This window comes from Stenella coeruleoalba (genome assembly GCF_951394435.1).
Source record: "Stenella coeruleoalba genome assembly, chromosome: 11".
Classification (NCBI taxonomy): domain Eukaryota; kingdom Metazoa; phylum Chordata; class Mammalia; order Artiodactyla; family Delphinidae; genus Stenella; species Stenella coeruleoalba.
In genome coordinates, this window is record NC_137157.1 from 101,001,019 (window position 1) to 101,021,965 (window position 20,947).

The following is a 20,947-nucleotide window of genomic DNA, read 5'->3' on the forward strand; positions in this document are numbered from 1 at the left end:
TACTTTGACCTTAAAATTCCTTCCCTGCAGCCACCCCTGGCGGCTCTGACCGTCAGCACCTCCCAACCCCTCCACGTCCGCAGGGCCACACCTCAGCTCCCGGGATGTGCGTTTCTCCCGGTTGGAAGAGGGGCTAGAAGGATAATGAGAACCCCCAGCCCTGAACGTGTGCCGGCTGGCTCCTGGCCACGAAAGCAGCGTCAGATGTCTCTAGAAGCCCTTGACTCCCGTATCCCCAGCTCTCTCTGTGTGTACCAGCCTCATATTTACCCTCCCACCCTAGGCTAACTGGGGTCTTGCCAGCAAAGCCCAACCCCCCAGACACCCCCTACGACACCATGACATGCTCACAGCTGAACTACCGTCTTGTCTTGCAGATCAAATCGAGATGAGATTAGAGACAGTTGGAGTAGAGAAGCAGAGCTGGTGGCGGGGGATGGCAGGCGGAGGGGGGATGGCAGGCGGAGGGGGGATGGCAGGCGGAGGGGGATGGCAGGCGGAGGGGGGATGGCAGGCGGGGGGATGGCAGGCGGAGGGGGATGGCAGGCGGAAGGGGGATGGCAGGCGGAGGGGGGATGGCAGGCGGAAGGGGGATGGCAGGCGGAGGGGGGATGGCAGGCGGAGGGGGAATGGCAGGCGGAGGGGGGATGCCAGCTGGACCCAGATCTTCAGGTGGTTTGGGATGGAATTGATACCAGATCCACTCCCTGAGTTCTGGACAAGGGTTTTTTGTTTTCTGTCTCTTCAAGCAGAGGCTTCTGTAGGCGGGCGGCCAGTAAAAGGTCCACACGTTCCCGTGCTGTTGCTTTTGACTCGGTTCAGAGAGATGTGGAATTTCAGTGACCGATACATAACCGCTGTCTCAGCGCAGCCACGGGGATTGGGCCCTTGTCCAAGGACCTGCTGGACTCAGCCTTCCCTGCAGGGAGGCAGGTCATCTGCCCCTTTCCAAGCCAGCCTGGCCAGGAGACGCAGCCACGGCACACAGCTGCTCTTAAGTGACCTCGAACCGCCGATCACGGAGGACATCCCGGAAGATAGGCAGGATATCGAAATCTACCGCGTGGCCCTACCTCCCCGCTAACCCTCGCCTCCCAGCTATGCAAGAAGGGGGGCCGGGAAAGAGGAGAAGAAGGGAGAGGAAGCCGTCCCTTTTTTATGTGGTCAAGAGCGATTTCCAACAACCTCTCCGTTCTCCAGAGAGACAATGGGATGTAAACTGGGAAACGCCCCACCGATTCTGGCGTCCGTCCGTCCTGGAGAACCCTCTTTGCAGGCTCTGGTGCCCCTCAGTCCCCTCGGCTCCCACGGGTGGTCTAGAGAGAGCACCCCAGTGAAAAGGAACAGTGAGGACATTCCGGAAACAAAGGCTTCATCCACTGAGGTGGTGGTTCTCGTCTGGTCCTGAACTTGGGTCGGAGAGGCAGTTTTCCAGAGCCACCCCAGGTCTTTGCCGGTTGAACCATACAAGGTGACCCACATACATGTGCCCAGGTGAGGGCAGGGTCTGTCCCTGCTGCTGGCCCGGGGCCTCTCTGACAGTGTCCCACCTCTGCCCCACATGGGGAGGAATAATCTCATTTCATTCCTACCAACTGCAAGAGCAAATTCAGTTAATTGCCTGATACCCTAACCCCTTGAAAATGACCAGATCATTAGAAAACAAAGATCAGAATGGGCGGCTGAGAAACGGGCTGCGTGCTCCCCGCTCGTGGACACGAGCTGGCGGCAGGCAGGGTGCAGGGCAGGTGATCCCCCTCCCCCGCACCGAAAAGGTAACTCGGGGTCACCGGGAGCGAGTCTGGGGAAGCATCCGAGGGGGGCAGCTCAAGCCCTCGGGGCTCCCCATTAATCCTGCACTTAGCTCAGAGGTAGAAGTGACGCTTGGGGGTCCCTCAGGACGTTGTGGGGGATCACAGCGATCGGCAGACACACTCGCCCGTCTCCTGGCCGCCCGGGCATCTGGGGGCAACCTTGGGCAGCAGTGCGTCAGCCAGTGGTTCTCTGTGGGCAGGGCTGTGCGACGGGCCCCCTCCTGCACTCTCCTGTAGGAATCACTCCGGGTTGCCTTCCGGCTTTGTTACGATGCATAGTTACTTTCCAGCCCGTGGACCTTGTAAGCACAGCTCCTCACATGAGGACAGGCGCACACGAGCGGCTGACAGGTGACCCTGCCCCGCAAGTCAGAAGCAGCCTCTGAAGAGGAAGACTCAAGGCCCAAGAAAAAAACGAGCCCGTGAGTCTCCACATGCTCCCCAAGTGAGGCTCGTTGGACGCTGGGTTCCCGGAGGCCCATCCTTCCTCCCTCCACGGCCATAGGGATGGATCCTGAGGGTTACTGGGGAGTTCCCTGGCGGCCCAGTGGTTAGGACTCGGTGCTTTCACTGCTGAGGGCCCAGGTTCGATCCCTGGTCCGGGAACTAAGATCCAACAAGCTGCACAGCACAGCCAAAAACAAAAGCGTTGCTGAATTCATACGTAGTGTTAAAATCGTATGATGCCCCAGGCGATTAGAACAGACCCAAAGGCAAACCTTGGAGTAAAATGGGACTTACGGAAATGAGTCTGAAACGGGAGCATAAAAGGCTAAAAACAAGAAAACGACAGGTAAGACATTTAAAAAGCCCAAATGAAGGATTCTGAAGGTTTAAGCAGTAAAATAAGCAGTTTTGATTTTTTCACGGTTGGGGGTGAATTCGGTCGGGCCAGGTGACCCAGGCAGGTCCTCTAAAGCACCCGCATTCTGGTCCCGTTCGGGAAGGGGTTGGCCCAGAAGACCTTCAGTCATCTGCCCAGGGCTCTTGGAAGTAATGGGCAGCTTTGGTGGTTCTCAGGGTGCGTCCAAGGCTAGAGCCTGCTGGGCGCTCGGCCTAGAGCCCAGCACTGCCTGTGGACTCACCTCTGTGCGGCCCTCACACCCCTCCCCCACTGAAGCCCGGGAGGCATGGGGCTCCTCACAGGTTAACACCGGGGCGCAAGCCCCTGACCAGCCTGGAACTTCCTCCATGCGTGCGTGTGCGTGCGTGTGCGTGCGTGTGCGTGCGTGTGCGTGTCTGTCTCCGTGTTCTCTCAGCCTGCTGGCCAGATCCTAGACACCCTACCCCGTCCAGGCACGTGGGTGGACCTGGCAGCTGCAGCCCGTCGTGAAGCAGAGACAGATCTAGACTGTTCATAAACAACCAGAGAGGCGTCCTGTCCCTTCTCCTCCTTTCCCTCACCCCGTGTCTCCCCCACTCCCCGAAAAGGACACGTCCCAACTTGCAATGGGAACGAAAGGAGTTTGCTGAGAAACCTGTTACCAGAGAAGTACTTTTCAGTCTGCGAGCAAACGTCTGCTCGTGCACGTTTCCGTCCTTGAAAAACCCCGTTACATGTTCTCCTTGTTTATACCTTGAAAACAGAAACACAGGAGCAACCCTCTGAAAGTGGAGGGTGAGAGTGAAGTCGTGGCCTTCTAGAAGCAGTTGGCAGCCCAGGCGGCGGGGACCAGTCCCGGCTGTGCTCTGTGTGCGGGGCTGCAGGGCAGGGCACCTTCCCGGATGCAGCTCGGGGCTGCTGTGGGATGCGTCCCTGAGGCCGGGCCCCTCGGCCCCTGCCCCCTAATGGGCCCAGAGTCAGACCCCTGAGAACAGCTTCTCGGGGTGTTAACAATAATGTCCTAAATTGTGTGCAGGGCTTTCAAATTGAATAAACAGATCCACGCTCGTTTATCTCAGGCCGGTGTCCAGGGTCCACACCCGGAGATCCGGAGCCAGCAGGCCCTTCTCCCTGAGCCTCAGCTTGAGGGGGTAACTGAACCTCAGTCTTCCCCTGGACCTGGGGGGCCACTGCCCCTGGGCCCCTTTGCTCAAATACACGTGGGCAAAGCGCAGCCTTGGGCACAGGCAAGGTCTCTCGCCTTCAGCGGGCAGTGCTGGGTAAGCGAGTGCAGGGTCAGCCCCTGGAGGCTACCTTAGGACACACAGCTGATTCAGAACAAACAAAACCTCCATCCTCAAACTCCGGAACACTCCGTGATAACAGGTGTGAATTAGTAGTTAATTTGTAGCCAGAGATGGTTCCGGGCAGGAGAACACCCAGAGTCCTCGCTGGGTGGGAGCCCACTCTGGCGGCGCCCGGACGCTGCCAGGCCTGTGCCGTGTACCCTCCCCTTGGCGCTGTCGCCCTCTCCTGCCACTGCGTTGCTCCTGTGTTACCAAGACCTAGAACGCCGGCGTCTTTTTCGGAGACTCATTACAGCTCATCTCTGTCTGCCTTTCTTTAAAGCCAGCTGAACATACCCAATGCTCTCCCTTTATGGTAAGACCGAACCTCCAAACCACGCTGTCAGCTTCTGTGACCCCCTCTAACGCACCCACCTCCCCCACCCGACCCCCCGCATCTCGGAAGCCAGCCCCCGATGCATGCTGCCCGTGTCTGCCGTGCGCCTTGCCTGCCTGGTCTGTAGCTGCCGAGTGCCGTGGGCGACGTCTCCATCCTAGAGCTTTCCTGTGGGTGGCGGTTCACCATGACCTTGACTGTCTAATGAGCCACGGGGAGAGGATCGGACCCGAGGGCCATTTCCTGTTAAACGTCCTGAGGACTCCGCTGGCTGACGGCCCCACCCTGAACCTGTCGTGGGGTTTGCACGGGGCGCCCACGAGCGCCACGGCGAGGCCTCTGGGAAAGAGGAAGGAGAGGTGACATAGCCAGAGACGGGGAGGTCCTCCTAGTCACCAGGCCGTCCTCCAGCTCTGAGTCAAGGCCCCAGTAAGCGGTGAAGCTGGGTTCATTACCCAGAGGGTGGTTGGATTTCCTATCACCCCAACAGTGTTACCTGTGAGGGGCATGAAAACTAGGCCACGGCCGCTTCACTGCAGCAGACCGTCTGGTGGGAACCGCTTCTGCTCTAGGAATCTTTGGCTAAAGTGATAGAGAGGCCGACCGGTGTGACCTTGAAGTCTCCTTGGAACAGCTGTCTCCAAGAGGCTGCTGTCACAGACTTCAAACGTGGGCCAAGCATGGGTTTTTAGGAGGGCCGGTGAATGGGTTGATTCCCCGAACCCCAGAGGTCAGCAAACAGAGGCAAGATCGGTGGGGATGTTTCCTGATGAAGCCCACGACCATAGCCGGAAGGGCTGAGCCCGGACGTGCTGCCCGTGTGTCACCGGTCAGTGGAGCGTAAGGCGCCTGCGGCGTCTGGACCCAGGACGAGCTCAGACTGGAGGCTTGCGTCTTGCTTTTTAACGAGTCAGATGCAGATGCCTCTGCGGCGCCAGCCTCCCAGACTCTCGGTGCCCAGCTGAGTTCCGTGTAAGCTGGCGCTCTCTTCTGGCTCCCTTCCGGAGCACAGTGGGGCTGACGGCCGAGTTCCAAGGCCCTGAGCCTCCTCTGCCCTTCCTCTGGGGAAGCACCACCTCCTTTGAAGGAGAGAAAGTAGAATTTCACGTAGGTGCACGGGTGACAGAAATGCAGAGATGAAGGGCATCAAAGACTTCAAAATGCAGACAGGTAGCGCCCGGGGGCCAGACGGCCTGCTGCCGGGGCCACCCCAGCCCCTGCGGCCCCCAGCCACCAGCCCGCCCCAGGGGACCAGCTCTGGCTCAGAAGAAGGATAGACGCAGCCCGCCCCGGGAGGAGCAGGGTGTGCCGGCGCGTGTAAAACCCGGCCCCCTCAGGGGGCTCCTGCTCTGATCAGGGTGAGGGGAGCGGCCCCTGGAGCCCCGGTCACAGGGTCAGAACCAGGAGCCGCGAGAGCTCGGGCGCTGGTGGGATTTTCGTAGGCGTGGCCAGGCCAGATCTGACCTGGAGATGGTCAGAAATGAAGCCAGAGGAGCGGGAGTTTAGAATCGGGGCCCACGTGGGGCCCAGCAACTACCCGGCTGGAGGCGCCTCCAAGCAGGGGGCCTGAAGCAGGAGCCGTAACAGGAAGCCCGAAGGTCCGTTCTCTCCCGGTGCCCACGGGGCTGGGGGCTGCACTGGCTCTGGGGAACCGGCCAGCTCCCGGGCACCACCCAGCTCTCTGGCCGGTGTGGGCAGGAGGGGGGTCGGGGGTCATTTTGTGCTGACTGTTCCCAGATCTGGAGGAGAGGGTGACGGGGCTGCGTGTCCGGCCCCCGACCCCCGGCCAGGCATGCGCCGGCCCCAGGCTCCCCCAGGCCCAGCAGCCCCGGGCCCGCTCCAGGACACCCCTGGGGAGCCCACCCGCCCCGAGCAGGACCCCTCGGTCCTCTCACGGCAGGGAGACCCGTCCAGGGCTCACGCTCCACTGCCTGGGCCTCCACCCCTCCCAGACCTGCGCAGCCGGCGGGCCCAGGGCAGAAGGGAGCGGAGGGGCAGCAGGGGCTGTGGCCCGGGCCCATCCACAGCCGTGGGGGGAGGTGGCACACCGAGTGCTGAGGCTGGGCAGCCCCCGCCCCCCAGGACCTCCAGAGCGCTGGTGCCGCTCGGGACGCCGGACCCTCAGCTGAGCCAAGCAGGAGGGCAGCAGGGGCACCAAGGCGGCTCTCGGCCTAGATTTCAGAGCAGATGGAATTTCTAGGGAATCACCTGCCGCCCCCGCCCCGGGGGGGGCTTAAGACCAGGGATGCTGGGGCAGAGGCTCGGGGCCTGGGCACGGCCGGGCGCCGCAGAGGCCTGGGGCTGGGCCTACCCGTGGGCGCCGGGAGAGTCGAGTGCAGCCGGCCCCCGCCGCCCGCCTGCGTGTTAACTGCTGTGTTAACGGCCCCAGAACGCGGAGGAGAACTCCCGCATCTCCATCACCTTCTTCCGCCTCTTCCGGGTCATGCGTCTGGTCAAGCTGCTGAGCCGTGGGGAGGGCATCCGGACGCTGCTGTGGACGTTCATCAAGTCCTTCCAGGTACCCCCCGGCCCCCTCCCAGTACCCACCTGGGACGATGCTCCCAGCTGAGGGGAGGCTGCGAGCGTGCTGTTTTCTTCTCTCTTTTGTGGATTTGCCCCGAGAATTGACTGCACAGAGGGGTTTTGGGGGTGGAAGAGGTTTGAAAGCCATGGGCAGAGGTGGCCCGATGACCCCTCCCAACTCGGGTGTTGTCAGCCCGGGGCTGGCACCCTCGTCCCGGCCGTGGTTCAGCAGGGTCTGCTGCCCGCACCTGCTTAGGGACTTAGCCGGACCCCCCGGGACCCTGGTGTGCCCCGTGTGGACCCAGGGCTGCCCACCGCGGGGCCAGTTCTCTGCCCCGAGCACTCGTTTCCTTCTGTGAAAGCAGAATGACGGTGGCCCCGGCCTCAGCCCTGGGTGACTGTACCGGGCCCACGTGCTCACCCACCCCCGACATTTCCTGGGCGCCACTGAAGGTGGAGCCCGAGCGCCCACCAGGCCGGATGGCCCGTGGTCCCGCGGTGCCACCTGGTGGTGTGCGGGCTCCATCCACCCCGTGAGCCGCGAGGCCCCCTCACGGGGAGGAGGCGGCGAGCACACCGAGAGAGTAAAGCGCAGAGGCCGGCCGGCCGCGGGCCAGGCCCTGCCCAAGCATCTTGCGAGCCTTAAATCAGCCAGGCCCCAAACCCCCCGAGGTCGTTGCTTTTCTCCCCATTTTTCAGATGAGGACCCTGAGGCTCAGGGAGGTTAAGCCCAGCCCAGCTCCCACAGCTACAGTGGCGCAAACGGGCGTGAGCCCAGGGTCTCGCTTTTGTCTAGTGCCCCTTCTCCTGCCTTTCCTACACCTGGCGAAATAGCTTACGGCTGTGGGGGGGGAGGGGCTGCTGGGTGTCCCCCACGGCCCTCCGGCTGCACGAGGACAGGTGGGTGGCGGGAGGGTGTTTTGCTCTTTCTAGATTGTTTGTACCGAGGGAGCGTCATGCCAAGGCCCGAGCTCAGAGCCCACCTTTCTGGGCGGACCTCCCCAGGTCTCAGGTGCTTGACACCAGGTGAGGGGAGGGGTCGGCACCAGGCTCAGGCTCCTCCCATTTAGTGCCCAGAACGTCTGCGGGGCTCCTGGAAGTGCCCCCCAAGCCAGGCAGCAGCTGGCGACGGAGGAGACGCCGCCTTGGGAGGGGCCCAGCCGCCGGCGCCCCGCCGACCTCACGGCGTCTGTGCCCCCGCCAGGCCCTGCCCTACGTCGCCCTCCTGATCGTGATGCTGTTCTTTATCTACGCCGTCATCGGGATGCAGGTACGCCCGGCCCCCAGCCCGCATCCCCTGACACCCGCCCCTCCTTCTGAGGCTGGAAAGGTCACCGGAATTGGACCTCTCCCCCCACCCCCGCGGTGTCCTGGGGGTGCACAGCTCTCAGACCCTCTCTCCCCGTTGCCCCTGGCCCAGGTTCCACTCTCTCTAGGGAAAAACTCACCCAAGTTATGCAAAGGGCCTATTTGTTAATTATTCCTCAATAAAGTATTTTTTAAAGAGGAAAGAAAACTCGTCTCAAGAATCTGCAGCCAAAAGAAAAGGAAAAAGAAAGAGGAAGGCCAGCGAGCCTTGTCCCCGCACAGACGCAGGGTCGGGGTCTCAGCCTCCACCCCCTCTCAGCCCCGCTCCCGCTGGGCCCAGGGCCCGTCCCGAGGGCCGAGGGCACTTTTCTTCGATGCTTGTCCGGAGTGGGGTCCTGGGATCAGGGGCTGGACAGGGCAGCAGGTACCTGCCCCCGCGAGGCCTTCCAGGTCACAGAGGGGACTCTGTTCACCTTATGGGCCAGCCCATCCAGGGTGAACTGTGACCCCTGAAGAGACCGTTGAACGATGGGTGGGAACCAGGACCCCTCTGTCCACAGCTCACGGACCCCGTCCTCTCCCCCTGCCAGGTGTTCGGGAAAATCGCCCTGAATGACACGACAGAGATCAACAGGAACAACAACTTCCAGACCTTCCCCCAGGCCGTGCTGCTGCTCTTCAGGTGAGCGTGCACACAGGTGCGGACAGGTGCACACGGGACGCCTGCCCGGCGCGGCCCTGGCCTGGGCGCACCACGAGAGCTGGGGCTGGGGGACCGGGAAGCCTTCCTCTCACTGTTGTTCATAACCACTGGACACGGCCCCTGCCGCTGACCCTGGAAGCCAGTAGGGGGTCAGAATCGAACTCCAAGAGCACCCTGGTGGAAGCTGAGCCAGGCCTGCAGCACACTCGCTATGTGACCTCGAGTGACCTTGAGTGAGACAGCAGATGCCTCCGAGCCTCAGTTTCCTCCTCAGACAAGCCCAGCTGCCGGAGTGGGTGCCACTGTCTGTCTCAGTGGTTCCGTCCACAGCACTTAGTTCCCCCCTCGGATGAGCGGCGCCAGCCTTCACCCTCTGGGGAGGCCGCGGCCACAGGTACAGCTGGGGACGGGGTGTGTCCCGCCCGACCCCGAGGGAAGGAGTCCGTGCGGCAGCCCCGTGTCCTTCCTCCTCTGGATCCCAGTGACCCCCTGGGCTGCCCCTCCCCTGGCTCTTCTCACCATCCAGCTCATCACAACCTGGGCTCCGGGACCCCCACCTGGTCCAGGGCTGGTGGTGATGAGAACTGTTTACTCAGTCCCTGGTGATGCCTAGAGTCCATTCCAGCACCTGTGCTCTCCGTGCTAAGGTGCTGGGAGACGCACTGAGCCCTTACCGGCCCCTGGGGTTCTTTCCGAAGATCCAGGGACCCTCCCCATCAGATAACCCCCCTTCACTGTGCTCTGTGGAATCCTTTCCCCACACCCGAGCCCACGAACCGTTATTGCTCAAAATGTGTTCAGTCAGCATGGCAGTCCCCTTAAGTATCAGTCCGACGTCACCCTCCCTCAGGTGGTAGCCGTGAGAACACGGGGCCATCATAAACCACAGCCTCACAGCAACGTTTACGCCTGAGCCACATTTAAATATGGGATTTGGACACACGTGAGCCAGGGCACATGGGTCTCCCCTCGCCTTTCCTAAAGTCCTTGACGGCAGGAGATAGTTTGTGAAAGAATAAGGAAGGATAAAAGCCAAGAAAGAGTGCCATTTTGAGCCAGCAGTGCTGAGGAAGTCTTCAGCGGAGGCAAGCAGATGGGATTCAATGGACAAAGGACCAGGTTCGGAGGAAAACACATCCCAAAGCAGGTGAGCCTGTGAAGGAGCCAGAGCGGCCAGGGCCTCCCCAAGCTCAGGGTCCACAGGGGCCAGGCACCAGGACAGCTGGTGGCCCGCGTTTGGAGAGCGTTTGCTGATGCCCACAAGCTGAAAACAGAGCCCTGCCACCGCAGCCTGGGCTTTGGGGTCTAAGAAGTAGAGCAGGGCCCCAAGGGAACCCACCCTTTAAGAGAAGCTACCTGTCCACCCCACCTGGCAGCACGTCTTGTCTTGTCTTCCATGGTCCCCAGAGATGCTCCTGCAACGAGAACTTGATCCACAGAGTTGTGTACTGGACTCTCGATCACAAAGAGCAGTAACAGTCACCCCAAAGTACTGGGGGAAAACCAATGTCAAAAAAGAAGTCACCACACTCACCTAACAGATGAATGAACACATCAGGAGGAAAAGCATAGGGAGATGAAAAATATCTGAAAATAAGCATCATTTGTGTCTTTAGAGAGATTATAGAACCTGGCACATCTGTCAAATTAGAAAGGAGCGGGGGGAGGAGGAGAAGTCATTATTAATCAGAACAAATTAACGAGAGAATTAATTAAATTTAATTAAAGAGAGAACTCAGAAAATGTACAATTGTTAAAATATTTATTTATGTTTGGCTGCACTGGGTCTTCGCTGCTGCATGCGGGCTTTCTCCAGCTTCGACGAGTGGGGGCGACTCTTCGTTGTGGTGCACGGGCATAAAAAATTAGGAATTAGCCAGAAAACCAGTAGTCCCTCCAAGATCTGTTCACTTAAATGTTTCGAGCCACTCTTCTAAATAACTCGCAGCTGAGGCTACAAACTACTCAGAAATGAGAATGTGAACACACTGTATCTTCCTTTTTTTTTTTTTAATGAGACCGCCTCGCCTGGGCCTGAGATTGTTTGGTTTATTTATTTATTTATTTAAGATTTATTTATTTTTTATTTATTTATTTTTGGCTGCCTTGAGTCTTAGTTGCGGCACGCGGGGTCTTTCGTTGTGGCACACAGGCTTCTCTCTAGTTGTGGCGTGCAGGTTTCTCTTCTCTAGTTGTGGCGTGCAGGCTCCAGGGTGCGCGGGCTCTGTAGTTGTGACACGGGTTCCAGAGCACGTGGGCTCTGTAGTTTGTGGCACGCGGGCTCTAGTTGAGGCGCGCGAGCTCAGTAGTTGTGGCGCACGGGCTTAGTTGCCCTGCGGCATGTGGGATCTTAGTTCCCTGACCAGGGATCGAACCCATGTGCCCTGCATTGCAAGGAGGATGTTTTACCACTGGACCACCAGGGAAGTCCCACGCTCTATCTTAAATTTATGAGATGCACCAGTAAGCCAAAGGACCATTCAGAGCCAAAATTAACTTTTTTTTTTAATTTACAGCAAGTAAACAATAAATGGAAAAAGTAGGAAAATAACCCCAAAGTGTGAAGGAATGCATTTATTAAAATAAAAGCAGAAATTAATAAAATATAAAACAAAAACATTCATCAATAAACCCTAAAACTGATTCTTTGAAAAGACCAATAAATAGACAAACTTTCATCAAATTCAATTTTTTTAAAAAGATGCAACAGCAGGAATAAGAAAAGCAACATAATTATAGATGTGGAGTGATTTTTAGAATGATGAGAATATTATGAACAAATGAATGCCGATATATTTGAGTATCTAGACGAACTAGATGCTTTTATATAGGAAAAGAGAAATAACAAAAATTGTCTGGAGAAGAATATTTTTTTAATTAACCACAACAGAAATTGAAAAGGTGGTCAAAATTTTAGTCCTCTAAAAGGCTAGATCCAATATATTTATGTTTGCTATTTGCCAAAATATCAAAGAATAAATCATTCCTATGTTACATAAACTTTCCAGGAGTAAAAATGGGTAGGAAACCTCTTTCTGTAAGACTAACATATGGCTGATACCAATAAGAAAGAGAAGAAAGTAAGAACTAGAGATATAAAAATATGTAGACATAACTATTTTGGTTACAGAGAACAGGCTAATCCGACTAGAAAACCCAAGCAAAGCAACTCAAAAGCCTTTATAACAATTAAAAGGACCAGGAAGGTGACAATTAACAGAGGAAAACAATCACTTTCATGTACTGATAATGTACTAGTGTGGGCAGCCTACTGTAACACCATAAATGGAGTGGCTCAAACAGCAGACATTTCTTTCTCACATTTCTGGAGGCTGGAAGTCCAAAATCAAGGTTTCATGATTCTGTTCCTGGTGGGAGCCTCTTCCTGGCCTGCAGATGGCGGCCTATCACCGTGTCCCCGCTTGGTGGAGAGAGAGGAGAGCGCCAGTCTCCCTTCCTGTTCTTATAAAGATGCTAATCTCATCATGAGTCCCCAGCCCCATGACCTGATCTAAACTTAAGTGCCTGCCAATGCACTGAGGTTTGGGGCCACAACATACAAATTCTGAGGGGACTCATACATTCAGTCCGTAACAGGTAACAGCTGATCCATAAATATAATAAATGAGCTCATAAGCTATCACTTTTCAGCATGATACTGCAAGTTTTATCCAATGCAATAAGACGAGAAAAATAAACCAAAGGGTAAGAATTGGAGAAGAAGAAAAAATTAAATGCCAAAAAAATTGATTGCCAAACTCAACAACAAGAAAATAAACAATCCAGTTTAAAAATGGGCAAAGGACTTGACGTTCCTCAAAAAAAGATAAGTGAATGGCCAATGAACACAGGAAAAAGTGTTCAAAATCACTAATCATCAGGGAAATACAAACCCAAACCACAATGGGCTAGCACCCCACACCCATCAGGAGGGCTGCTGTCAGAAAAGCAAGCGCTGATGAGATGTGGAGAAATTGGAAGCTTTGTGCATTACGTGTAAGAACGGAAAATGGTAACAGCCACTGTTGAAAACTGTATGACGGTTCCTCAAAATATTAACAATAGATTAAAAGTACCATATGATCCAGCAATTCCAGTTGTGTGTGTATATACCTAAAAGAATCGAAAGCAGGGTCTCAAAGAAATATTTGTACACTTCTGTTCATGGCAGCATTATTCACAATAGCTAGAGCATGGAATCAACTGTAGGTCCATCAAAAGAATGGAAAAGGAAAACATGGTTATACCACAGTGGAACATTATTCAGCCTTAAAAAGGAAGGAAATTCCGACACCTGCTTCAACATGGATGAAACTGAGGCCATTACGCTCAGTGAAAGAAGTCATAACACGACAAGTTTTCTGTGTGATTCCACTCACATGAGGTACTTAGTCAAAATCATAGACACAAAGTATAATGGTGGGTGCCAGGCGTGGGGGGGAGGGGAGGAGAGTTACTGTCTAAGAGGCATAGATTTTCAGTTTTACGAGATGAAAAGAGTTCTGGAGATGGACGGTGGTGACGGTAGGACAGCACCGTGGGTGTGTTTAATGCCACCGAACTGTACACTAAAAATGGTTAAGACGGTCAATTTTATGTTGTGTGTATTTTACCACAATTTTAAAAAGAAAATATGTAAATAAAACATCTTTTAAAAAGCCGATTGCTATGTGACTATACAAGAGAAACCACAGAATAATAAGAGAGTTCAGCAGATCTTCTATATATAAAGTCAATAGTATTCTCTCCACATCTGTTGCAAACAGAAAATATAACTTTTTAAAGGTACCATTCATAATAGCAACATTTTATTTGTTTATTTTAAGTAAACTACCTAGAAAAAAACCTAACGAAAGATGTATGTAGGGAAATTATAAACTTTTATTAAAAGACATTTTAGAAGTCCTAAATAAATGGTGAGTTGGATCGGGTTCATGGTTAGGAGACTTAATAGCAAAAAGATGTCAAATTCCTCTAGTTAATCTATATGTTGATGCAATTCCAGTAAGAGTCTCAGTGGGATTATTCATAGAACTCAACAAGCTGATTCTAATGTGTCTGTGGAATCGAAAAGGAAAAGGAAAGGGAAAAGCCAGGACAGCTTTGCAGGACAGCAGGCTGGAAGCACTGACTCTCTGTGTGAGATCAAGACTTGCCGCAAACCTGGAGTGATGAAGACAGCGTGGTACATTGAAGTCAAGACAGATGAATAAACCTATAGAACAGAACGAAGAGGCTGGCACAAGACTCATACACGTACGGAAATGTGATTTATGTCAAGAGCTATTTCACATATGTAGGTAAAGGTGAACTATTCAATAAATTGTATTAAGAAAGTTGGTTATCTAGACAGAAAAAGATAACAGCGTATTTCTACCTCGTATGGAGCCCCATATAAATTCCATATTAATGGGTTATTATGATTATGAAAAACAAAACTTGGGCCTTTTAGAACATATTGGAGAATATTTTTATGGCCTAGAATAGGGAAGGATTTTTAGACAAGTTGTGAAAAGCACAGAACAGAAGAAAAATTATGATTTGACCACATTAAAATGTAAAGCTTGGATTCATCACAATACACCATCAGCAAAGCTGGAAACGAGCCACAGACTGGAGACGCTGCTTGCAGTGTGTGTAACTGACAGAGGATTAATAGAAAGAAAGCTTGAAGGCCCCACAAATGAGCAAGAAGACAAATAGCCCATGAGACAGACGGGCAAAAACATGAACCTGAGATTCAGCAGATGAAATAGAATTTCTCAGCCTATTCATCATTTTAAAACCAAATTAAAACAACAGTGAGTTATCACTTTACACCCATCATATGAGCAACCTTATTTATTTATTTATTTTTGGCCGCGTTGGGTCTTTGTCGCTGCGCGCGAGCTTTCTCTAGTTGCAGCGAGCGGGGGCTACTCTTCGTTGCGGTGCACGGGCTCCTCACTGCGGTGCCTTCTCTTGTTGCAGAGCACGGGCTCTAGGCGCGCGGGCTTCAATAGTTGTGGCACACGGACTCAGTAGTTGTGGCTCGTGGGCTCTAGAGCGCAGGCTCAGTAGTTGTGGCGCATGGGCTTAGTTGCTCCGCGGCATGTGGGATATTCCCGGAGCAGGGCTCTAACCCATGTCCCCTGCATTGGTAGGCGGATTCTTAACCACTGCGCCACTAGGGAAGTCCGAGCAACATTTTTTAAAATTCACTAATACCAAGAGTGGACTAGTCTAAATTCAGAATAGAAAAGTGGTGGGGGGGGGGCATGGGATGGGGAGGGACTGGTTACAGGGGCACAAACTGTCAGCCATAAGGTGGATGAGGTCTGAGGTCTAACCTATAACATGGTGACCATAGTTGATGACACTGATCGTATCACTGAAACTTGCTAAGACAGTAGAATTTAAATGTTCTCGCCAAAGAAAAGAAAAGAAAAAATTTTTTTAAATCTGTGAGGGGATGGATGTGTTAATTAGGTGGGAAGAATCCTTTCACAATGTGCACATCAATCAAATCGTCATGATCTACGCTCTAGCTTGCAGTGTTACTTGTCGATTCTGCCTCAGTAAAGCTGAGGAAAGAGCTGCTGAGTCTGTAGGGCAGTGACGCCAGGAGCGCCAGTGGGGGAACAAGCAGCACTCAGTACGGTGAGGACACACCTGCCGTCCACCGGCAACTCCACCCCGAAGCAGGCGTCTGACGGCCCTGTGGGGTGACTGCAGGCTCCTTCGTGATGGCAAGACAGCAAAGAAAGGAAAAGCCTTAACAGGGCGGTGGGGCTTTTTAATGGTATACTCATAGAGGATCTGCCGCAAAGGATGAATGAACCAGAGCTAAAATGCATCCAAATGGCTAAAACTCAAAATTGAACATGGATTGCAAAAGGAGGGACTTTGCAGAAAAGGTACAGCTTGTTATCTTTCACAGAAAGTTTTCGGACCTTCAGAGCGATGCTGTATGTTTTCCTATGTAGTGGATGTGTCAGCACTGGGGGCTGACGAACCGCAGACTCAGTTCAGCGGTTCCCCCGCCAGGGAGGAGAGGGAGGGGCCTTGTGAGCCGCTCTGGGGCGTGGTCTCTCACCAGGTGCGCCACCGGGGAGGCGTGGCAGGACATCATGCTGGCCTGCATGCCGGGCAAGAAGTGCGCGCCCGAGTCGGAGCCGGGCAGCAGCGCCGAGGGGGAGGCGCCCTGCGGCAGCAGCTTCGCCGTCTTCTACTTCATCAGCTTCTACATGCTCTGCGCCTTTCTGGTGAGCCGGGCGGGACCCGCGGCCTCGGGTGACCAACGCGCAGTCCCGGGCCAGCCGCGCCCTGCGTCTCTGCAGCTCACGCTCGGGGGTGCCCCATCGGGGAGGCCGGCCTAGAGGGCTGTGTCCCTGGGACGGCCCAGCCGCACTGGAGGGAGGGGGCGGAGCTGGCCCAGAGTGAGCTCAGCCAGCATCCTTCTCGTCCGTTCTCAGCCCTTGTGGTGGTGGCGTCGTCCCCAGGACAGGAGGCCGCTTAAACATTTCTGGCACTTTGACAAGGAGCAAGGGGAGGGTGGTGGACAGTCACCCCCGTCCCTGGCAGCCCCGCCTGCCAGCTGGGTGTGAGGGAAGCTGCCAGCCCACAGCGGGGGTTCACCTGCACAAACCCAAGGGGAGCTGGGTCAGGTCCTCATCCAAGAGAGCCGCGTTCCGGGGGCCGGTGTTTTCAGTGGTGCCACCTGGGCGTCTTCAGAAACACTGGCTTCTGCCGCGCGTGGCCTGCTAACCGCGCGTGCTGGAAGGGCCTCCGAGGGCATCTCCCCGCGCTCTCCGTTCTCCACAGATCATCAACCTCTTCGTAGCTGTCATCATGGACAACTTTGACTACCTGACAAGGGACTGGTCCATTCTGGGTCCCCACCACCTGGACGAATTCAAGCGAATCTGGGCGGAGTATGATCCTGAAGCCAAGTAAGTCCCCAGAGGGGAGCCCGACCCCCAAAGCCGCAAGGGGGTTGCGTGACCGCACCTGTGGGAGCGGGTCAAGACGGGTTAGCACGGGGTGGATCCCCAGCAAACACTGACCTGCACGGGCCACAGGGGTCGAGGGTCAGGGCCAGCGACAGGAGGGCTTTGGCTGAGTCAAGAACACGCCTGCTGTTCTCAGCTGAACAGGACAGGAGGGCCTGGTGTCGGAGTAACCAGCAGGGACTCGAGTCAGGATGTCCGGGGCCAGGCAGATCCTGCCTGCCTTTCTGCCGTAGGCCCATCAGTCCAGCCACCACGTTTGGCTGACACTGGAAATACCGTTTGGTCAGACGGTTGGTTCACTGAAGCAGGAGTAATATTGAGAATTTCGTTGCCTACTAAAATCCCTTCCACCGTGAATATAGCACTGATGGAAAATTGCTCCTTAAAATCCTAAACACGTGTATATACTGGTTTTGGAGTTTTGCCGTGCAGTTCTGCAGCTCAGCACCAGCTTCATCGCTCGGGTCCAGCCGTGGAGAGTTCCTTCTGCAGGGGGATCCCCCGCCCTGAGTGCTTGAGTCCTGGGCTACTGGCCGAGACCGCCGCACTGACCTTCCCCCCGTTCCTCCTCTTCTAGGGGTCGCATCAAGCACCTGGATGTGGTGACCCTGCTCCGGAGGATTCAGCCCCCCCTGGGCTTTGGGAAGCTGTGCCCTCACCGCGTGGCCTGCAAAGTAAGAGATGAGCTGGGCTCGTGGGAGACACGACATGGGAGGGAAGATGCCTCTGTGACCTCGGTCAGGATGTCAAGCCTCTACGGGGATGAGGACAGTATTTTATGAGCCTGAAGAAAGGAGCCAGAGCCAGAGTAGGCGTTAGGGGTCCTTCCCACAGTGCGTTCTCAGACTCCGAAGGGAACACGCGTGACACACGCACACGCATTTCGAGGCCCCCCCCTTCGGCATCCTCCTGCCTCGGGGGTTCTGCGGGAGGGTCCTTCAGGAACCGGCTGCTGTGATGACCAGCTCTGCTCCCCCACCAGCGCCTGGTCTCCATGAACATGCCCCTGAACAGCGACGGGACGGTCATGTTCAACGCCACCCTGTTTGCCCTGGTCCGGACGGCCCTGAGGATCAAAACGGAAGGTAAGGTCATCCGGGGGCCCCGGGAGAGCCACCGGGAGACCTAGTGGACCAGCCGGAGCCCAGCTCGGCTCCTGCGGGGTGTCAGAGCCTCAGCCTGGCAATAACTGTCACCTCTGGGGTACTAGCGGTGCCAGGTCTGCTCGTGTGCCCTTTGCTCCTTGAACGGCCTCCTTGCCTGTAGTTTTTAGAGCTCATCCTGGGTGACACCTCAGGGTCCTTGGGTGTAGTTCAGAGAGCAGGAGATGAGTGTTACCTGAAGCGGGGCTGAGCCCCATCACAGTGGGATTTCACTGGCTGCAAGTGGGTCTCAAGTGTTCAACTGTCCTTGCAAGTTAAACTCCTGTGTCGATCGGGAAGGGGTCAGAGCGGACGTGGTGACTGGGGCTGAGGTCGGCCCTCGCCCACCTGCAGGCACGTGCTCAGCCAGCCGGCAGGTGGGGGTCAGAGCCCCCGTGCTCCTCATACGGGGCTCCCTCGGGGGGGGCCGTGCTCCCCCGTGTTGCCTGGCGGGAGGGACCGTCTTCCAGGTTGTACGACAGGGACCTGTGGCCAGCAGCTTGGCTTCGATGACCCGCTGTCCTCACAGCTGCAAAGGCTGCAGGTGCATCTGACGAGAGGCAGCTGCTTCCCCAAAGCTCCCAGCCTCCTCCTGCGATTCGCGGAGTTGGGGCTTGTTTGAGACGCTGAGTCCCAGCCCCAGCCCCGAACTCGGAACGCGCATCCTGCACCAGCCGCGGGGGATTCACGTGAGCAAAGTCTGGAACCCACCGGCACAGTAATTAGAGAAAACTCAGGTGGGACCGGCAGTGTCGCCTCCCCCTTCTGACGTTTGGATCTCAGAGCCTCAGGAGGCTGGAGCCCTGGGCGGGGCAACAGGGGACTGGACCCTGATATCATGTGATGGTCAGCGAGTCTCTCTCTGCCTCAGTTTCTTCGTTTGTAAAATGAGAAAGGTGGGGGGACGTGTGGCATTCAGTTCAGTGGACAAGCCAGGAGGTGCCTTCTCTCAGCTAAATCCTTTCAGAAAATAACAGAAACATCCTAGATGTAGGAAAAGAACAGGTCCAGCAAGGTGCCTGTCAAAATAATGAGCTAATCTTTAAAAAAATTGTAGAAGTTCAAGTTCTGCTGCTGAACTAAGAAGAAGCTAAGGCTGAAGAACACACTCTCGGTAGCCAAGGCCGTAACTCAACCTGAAACAGGGGTAAACGGGCCTATATCTGCCCAAACGGATGGAACACACACTCTGTGTAGGCGTGTGTGTGACCAGGGGGAAGCCTGGAGGGAAGTTCGCTACCACGTTAGCCTCGATTGTCGTGAGCGGTGGAATCAGACGCTTCTCTTCACTTCCTTTACCTTCTTCCTTTACTTTTCCAAACTTTCCACAATGACTGTGGTTATGGTTCCTTCCAGGAGGGAAGGTTTTCTTTTTCAAGGAGGGAAGCTAGAAAGACTCCTGGAAGGAACGTGTTGTGGTCCTTAAGTTTTGATGTAAAGTGAGGAGACGACTCTTCATCCCGTGGAGGAACGAGAAGCGCTGACGTTGGAGCCAGGACTCAGCACCGTCAAGATGCTCATCAGAGCAAACCAAGTCCCAGACAAAGACTCTTCAACCTTAGAGCCGGACACGCACAGCCCATCCTGAGAAAACACTGTCCCGAGACCAGGGGAGAAGCCAGCCGCGCGGGGACCAGTCAAGCCAAGAATCAAAGGAAACTCCAAACACAGACATTGTCTGCTGAGGGACAACCGCCCCTGTAGCTCAGAATTCTGCATTTTCGCGTTAAGTCCTGCTGGATGGTAGATCTCACGTTCCGTGTTCTTACCACCATAAAATACAATTTAAAACTGAAAAAAGGGCAACTTCCCTGGCGGTCCAGTGGTTAAGGCTCCGCACTTCCACTGCAGGGGGCACAGGTTCGATCCCTGGTTGGGGAACTAAGATCCCGCATACCACGCAGCACGGCCAAAGAAAAAAAGAAAAGAAAAAAAGGAATAGTTCCCAAAGGGCCCACAACATCAACTCGAGGCAAACCTTCACCAGAGACAGGCACCCTCCCCGCCTGCAACCAACGTGTTAAACCCTTAAGTCCGGGAGGCAAAGGTGAGTTCTTAGAAGCAACTACAAAGAAACTGGAGAAAGCGTCTAAATCCAGGAGACTAAGTGCCACGCGGTCCTCACCCTGCAGACTGTGAGCTGGGGTATTTGGAGAGAAATTAGCGCCTGCTCGAGAGAACCAGCAATGTCCCAGGCCCCATCAACCCAGGGTACGGAAGGAAGCTGTCCTGAAACACTTAGAAGACATGAAGCAAGGGTTATGAAGTTCGAGGTTACATAGCTCACGGTGAGAATGAATTAAGGCTTGGAGAAGAGTGACAGACCCTTTTGGAAGATGTGTCATTGCGCAGGTCTGTCGTAACAAATTATCACAAACTGGGGGCTTCAATAAACGGAAATTCATTCTCTCACAGTCAGGCCAGAAGTCCGAAGGCGAGGCGCCAGTGGTCAGCAGGGTGGGTCCCTCTGGGGGCGCGGACGGGGCCCCTCCCGGCCTGTCCCGGCTGCTGGCAGTGCGGGCAGTGCTGGGCCCCCTAGGCACCTAGCTGGGTTTCTCCGCTCCCTGATTCCGTCTCCGCCCGCCCCCCGCTGTCTTCTCTGAGTGTCTCTCTGCATCCCCTCCTCTTATGAGGACACCAGTCACATTGGATGAATGTCGTCCCCTCCCCCAATGAGCACGCCCTCATCTCAGCTAATACACCTGCGAAGATTTCTACCTACAGGCCGCCTAAGGTTCCAGGTGGGTGTGAACATGGGGGCACCGTTGAGCCCGCCGCGGAAGACGAGTGTATCTGAGCATCGTGTCAATCAGGGCTCCCGCTACACGTGTCGGGACCCGCCGGCCACCTCCCCGGCGCCGGCCTCTGAGCCCACTGTGCTCGCCCGCTGCCGTGTCACCACCCACACAGCACCTCCCACTCTGAAGGTCTGGAGTCCAACCATGGGGCCTCCAGGCCAA

The 20,947-nt window shown here is 55.4% G+C and overlaps 1 protein-coding gene across 1 annotated transcript in view; it reads left to right on the plus strand.

Annotated features, from left to right (window-relative positions):
* Positions 1–20,947, plus strand: part of CACNA1C (calcium voltage-gated channel subunit alpha1 C) — a 457,740-nt gene that overhangs the window by 421,159 nt on the left and 15,634 nt on the right. The window contains exons 31-37 of the mRNA XM_079938602.1: positions 6,710–6,838; positions 8,048–8,113; positions 8,742–8,833; positions 15,933–16,098; positions 16,658–16,785; positions 17,423–17,519; positions 17,828–17,930. Coding sequence (XP_079794728.1) covers positions 6,710–6,838; positions 8,048–8,113; positions 8,742–8,833; positions 15,933–16,098; positions 16,658–16,785; positions 17,423–17,519; positions 17,828–17,930 — 781 coding nt within the window. The remainder of the gene's footprint in view (positions 1–6,709; positions 6,839–8,047; positions 8,114–8,741; positions 8,834–15,932; positions 16,099–16,657; positions 16,786–17,422; positions 17,520–17,827; positions 17,931–20,947) is intronic.